The sequence below is a fragment of the Juglans regia genome, chromosome 6 (genome assembly GCF_001411555.2).
Source record: "Juglans regia cultivar Chandler chromosome 6, Walnut 2.0, whole genome shotgun sequence".
Taxonomy (NCBI): Eukaryota; Viridiplantae; Streptophyta; class Magnoliopsida; order Fagales; family Juglandaceae; genus Juglans; species Juglans regia.
Window position 1 is genome coordinate 32,274,724 of NC_049906.1, and position 5,628 is coordinate 32,280,351.

The 5,628-nt window shown below is 42.7% G+C and overlaps 1 protein-coding gene across 1 annotated transcript; it reads left to right on the plus strand.

Moving 5' to 3' along the window:
• Positions 1–1,017: 1,017 nt before the first annotated feature.
• Positions 1,018–4,430, plus strand: LOC108980346. Its single transcript, XM_018951234.1, has 3 exons — positions 1,018–1,202; positions 3,136–3,840; positions 3,986–4,430. Exons 1-3 carry the CDS (start codon positions 1,018–1,020, stop codon positions 4,428–4,430), a joined length of 1,335 nt encoding a protein of 444 aa, XP_018806779.1.
• The last annotated feature ends 1,198 nt before the right edge of the window (positions 4,431–5,628 follow it).

Below are 5,628 nucleotides of genomic sequence, written 5' to 3' on the forward strand. Positions count from 1 at the left end.
CATCTTCATACTCTTATAAATAATACCTAAAGGTAACGTATATGTCATTCATTCATATACTTATATTGAGACCACTTCTCTCTAACTTAGGCATTGGAATTCCACTGTCCATCCCATGCCACCATCTCATTTATTGTAGGTTATCTGTGCAATTGGTGGTGTGAAACATGTTATTAACAGTAGCGTCGTCTGTGGGATCTCTTCAAACTTCAACATGACTTTAACATGCCAACTACCACACGATCTCAGGCAACCGGTGACCTAGATATGAATATGACAAACGTAGAAGCGAGGTTGTTAGAAGCTAAAGAAAAGTTGAAAAAGGCGATCACAGTGGTTGAGCAGCTGCAGAAGGAGAATGAAGAGCTGAAAAGACAGAACACTACTACACCACCTGTCCTAAATGGACAGACAGGAGGAGACGCACATAGTGCAGGAGGCATGAACACCGAGGAGTTAGGAAATAAGAGATTACACGAAGAGCTGCATAGCCTTGTAGATAAATACGAGGAGATGACAAGAAAAATGGGAGGATCTTCCTCTGTAGAGCAGCTGCTGAATCGGACTGATATTCCCTACAACGATGAAGTGATGGCAGTACCTCTCCCACCTAAATTTAAAGTTCCTCAAGTCGACATGTATGACGGATCTCGGGACTCTGTAGATCACTTGGAGAATTTTAAAGCACGCATTACTCTCCACGGCTTCTTAGGAGAGCTAGCTTGCCATGATTTCCCGCTAACATTAAAAGGAATAGCACGGGGCTGGTTTGGAACTTTACGACTAGGATTTATTAACAGTTTTGAAAAGTTGGCCAAGTAATTCTTAACACAATTCATGGCGAGTAGGAGATGTCAACTGACCGCCGCTTATCTTTTCACCATTAAGTAAAGGGAATATGAGAGCTTAAAAGCGTATCTGACCCAATTCAACAAGGAGAAATTGACCACAGACTATTAGGATGAGAAGATCACACTAGCCGCATTTCTAAGAGGTATATGGCCCCATAGTCCATTCATGACTGAGTTGGTCAGGAAAACCCCCTCAACTCTGAGGGAATTCATGGACAGGGCTGATGATTATGTTAATACGGAAGACACGTTACAAGCCCTCTTAGAACCCAGGAAGAAAGAAGTGAAGTCGGAAATCAAGAACTCGAACAGTGCGAGGGATAGGAAGACTGACCTAAGTCATCAAGACGGGTGATGAGAAAGGTACCCCACCCAGCGAGACCAAGGGCCTCGCCTCATCCACAACAATCTGAGTGTACAAGAAAATGTGGAAACCACAAGGAAAGAAGCACACACACCCACGAAGGGCCAACACTATTGCAAGTACCAACAATCGGATACCCATTGGACAGAAGACTGCTTAACCATGAAGAAAAGAGTAGCTAGATTGGTAGGAAATGGGGAACTTGAGCGAATGTTGACCAAGCATGACAAACCAAGAAGAGAAGAATGCCGAGCCCAGGTAGAGCAATAGCCCAAAAAGGCAAAGACAAGAAAGGGAATGGAGACATGACGTTCCCCGCCAACCTCGCAACCAAGACCAAGCTCTCTTAGTAGAAATCTGCACTATAGCAGGAGGATTTGCCAACAGGGGCGTGACGACATCCAGTAGAAAGGCTAACGCCTGTAAAGCAAGGTACCACGAGGTGTACATGGCTGATAAACCCTCCAAACAGCCCAAACTGGGTACCACGCCTACCATTTCTTTTGGAGACGAAGACTGTCAAGGGATCCTATACCCCCATGATGATGCCTTGGTAGTCACCTTGCTAATCGCAAACTACATGACTAGGTGGATCCTAATTGACAATGGGAACTCAGCTAACATCTTATTCTAGGATGACTCCACCAAAATGGACATTAGCCTCGATAGGCTACGCCAGTCACCTACCCCCTAAAGGGATTTTTTGGCGAGACTGTTCAACCAATGGGCGCCATAGCACTACCAGTCACATTCAGCCAAGGGTCACACATGACTACAACATTGACGGACTTATTGGTAGTTAAATCCCCGTCATTCTACAACACCATATTGGGATGCCCAACTTTGAATAATTTGAAAGTTGTCACTTCTACCTACAACCTAAAAATGAAGTTCCCAACGAAAACAAGCGTCAACGAGGTTCGGGGAGAGCAGATCCTGGCACGAGAATGCTACGTACAGGAACTCAAAGCAGGGGCACCAAGCAATGCTTTTAAATTTTATTCCAGTGATCATTCCAGTTTAAGTACTGGAATAGAATATTTCGGTACCAGTATATTCCGGTGTACTGTTTCAGGATTAATAATATATTATATATAAATATTTATATGTATATATAAACTAACAACTAATATAATAAATACATATATATATATATGTGAGTATCATGTATATGTGTATATATATGGAAGAATTGAAGATTTATAAAATGAATATACGTTGAAAAAATCACAAACTTGAGTTGAGACACAAAAACAAAGGAACAAAATAAAAGAATAGAGAATTATAAAAAATAATGATATTTAAAAAAAAATGAGGGGACATATTTAAAGTTACAAAAAAAATTAAAATTATATAAATACATTTTATATTGTAGAATTAATTAAATACAATCTGGATTTAAAATTTACAAAAATGTCATTCAAACACAAGAAAATTAAAAAAACAGTCCAAAATGAAATAGCGATCGGAATGCCAATTCTAGCCGGAATTTGACCTGAATGGCTAGAACGGCCTGGAAAGGGCCAAAATTTAGAGTGGAACGAAACGAGGAGCTATAGTGTACCAACTACTACGCTGGAACGAAATGAAATTTAAAACTCTGGCACCAAGTGTATGTGTCGCAGAAAGTTTGGAAGGAAAGCCGCCACCCCCACCGTTAATCGTAGATAGCCAGGACATGGAAGTAAGGGATAAGAACAATCTGATGAAAGAAAAGGCAAACGAGCCTCTAGAGATAATAGCCCTTCACCCAGCTCAGCCGAATGCCACAACACAGGTGGGAACAAGGCTCCCCCCAAAAATATAGAGAGGCTTTAAAACAACTATTGATCAAACACAAAGATGTGTTCACCTAAAGTCAGGAAGACATGCCAGGAATTGACAATGTCATCATATAGCATAGGCTATGTGTTGATCTAGCGGCAAAGAAAATACACCAAAAAGGAGAACCTTCAATTTGGAGAAGTGCACTGCCATAGCTAAGGAGATAGACCACCTCCTAGCTGCAGGGTCTATAAGAGAAACATATTACCCGTATTGGCTCTCCAACGTGGTGTTAGTCAAGAAAGCTAACAAGAACAAAGCATGCCCCAATGACAACTTCCCTTTGCCAATGATTGATATTATCATTGACACCATGGCGGGACACCGAAAGCTGAGTTTAATGGATGCATATTCAGTATACAATCAGATCCGCATGAACCTGTCGGATGAAGAGAAGACGACATTTATCATCGACAGAGACCTTTACTGCTACCAAGTGATGCCCTTTGAGGTTAAGAACGCCGGGACGATTTACCAAAGGCTGGTCCATCGGATGTTTAAACAGCAGATCAAAAGGACTATGGAGGTATGTGTCAACGACTTGTTGGTGAAAATTAAGAAACCCGCCGAACACCTAGCAGACCTAAGAGAATCTTTCGTTGTGTTTCGTAAGTATAAGATGAAATTGAACTCAACGAAGTGTGCTTTCAGGGTAGATTCAGGAAACATTTTGGGCTTCATTGTCTCTGAAAGAGGAATTGAGGCAAACACTAAAAATATTGGCGCCATCCTGAACATGAAGCCATCACAGAACATCAACGAAGCCCAACGGTTGGCAGGTAGAGTGGCAGCCTTGAATAGGTTTGTGTCAAGATGCACAGACAAATGTCTTCCCCATTTTAGGATTCTACGAAAGATACACCCATGAAACGAAAAAAGCGATCAGGCTTTCTAGGAATTAAATGAGTATTTATCTAACCCACCTCTATTAAAGCAACCTAATCAGGACGACATCTTATACGTATACCTGGCAGTATCCCCCACGCCGTCTCTGTGGTCCTAGTCAAGGAAGAGGAAGCAATACAGGCAACAATGTATTACACGAGCCGCGCATTAAGAGATACCGAGACCAAATCCCCATGAATGGAAATGTTGACGTTCACGTTAGTGACAGTCGCCAGGAGATTACGGCCATATTTTTAGGCTCACCCATGAAGGTATTGACAGAACACCCCTTCGGGAGAATACTGCAAAAACTATATAGCTCTGGAAGACTGGTCGTGTGGTCAGTGGAACTCAACGAATTCGACATCGATTACATGCCCAGGAGCGTAGTGAAGAGGCAGGCTTTGGCAGATTTCATCATCGAATTCACCAGATTCCCAATGGAAGCTGAAGTTGCACCATGCCGACAACCCTGGCTGGTGTTCGTTGATGGATCCGCCTGCTAAATGGGAGGAAGAATAGGGATCTACATCGTGGGAAAAGCATGACAAGAGCACTATTACATGGCCACATTTACATTTAAAACCACTAATAATGAAGCCGAGTATGAAGCCCTGATAGCTGGACTATCATTCGTGAAAACTCTAGGCATTGTAAAGATTGAAGCAAAGACAAATTCTCAAATCATGGTAAACCAAGTAACCGGGGTGTACGCCACGAAAGCGGAGAAGCTAAAAAAGTATCTAAATCGAGTGTTAGAGATCCACGACCAACTTGCCTATTTTAGTCTTAAGCAGATACCGAGGGAGGATAACACAATAGCAGACAGGCTTGGGATGAGGCGGATTTACCTTGAGAAGTATAGAAGAGAGTGATAGAGATCCCATCAATCGGAGTACAGGTAAACCAGGTAGGGCATACAAGGTCAGAGTGGGCCAAGGCAATATCAGAGTACTTGAACACAAGCAAACTCCCCAAGGAGAAAAAGACAACAAATAAGATCAAGAGGAACGCAATACGGTTTGTCAAGATTGATGGAATCCTTTACAAAAAGGGCTTTGCCACCCCCTTGTTAAGGTGCATCTCGTCAGAGAAAGCTCAGTACGTCTTGGCGGAGATACATGAGGGCGTCTGCTACAACCATTCTGACAGAAAGGCTTTTGCGAGAAAGGCCCTTAAGGCAGGCTACTATTGGCCCAATGCCCTAAGGGATGCCAAGCAGTTTGCAAAGAAGTGCATCAGATGCCAGGTCTATGCCCTCGTACCACATTGTCCCTTCGATAAATTATTTTCTATTACCACCCCATGGACGTTCACTCAATGAGGGATTGATCTGGTTGGCCCATTCCCGCCAGGGAATGGAGGGGTAAAACATATAGTCATTGCTGTAGTTTATTTCACTGAGAGGTGGAGCCCCTTGCAACCATAACGGCAAAAGCCATCACCAAATTTTTGTGAAAAAATATTGCATACCAGTTTGGCATCCCCACAACATAATCTTCGACAATGGGAAGCAGTTTGACTTAGAACATTACAAAGAATGGTGCAAAGAGCTGGGAATCCAAGCCAAGCACTCATCACCAGGACACCCAAAAGCTAACGGGCAAGTGGAGGCAACAAACAAATCCTTACTTGGGATTTTAAAAAAGAAGCTCACAGAGAGGAAATGAGAATGGGTGGGAAGAGCTCCCAGAAGTGATGTGG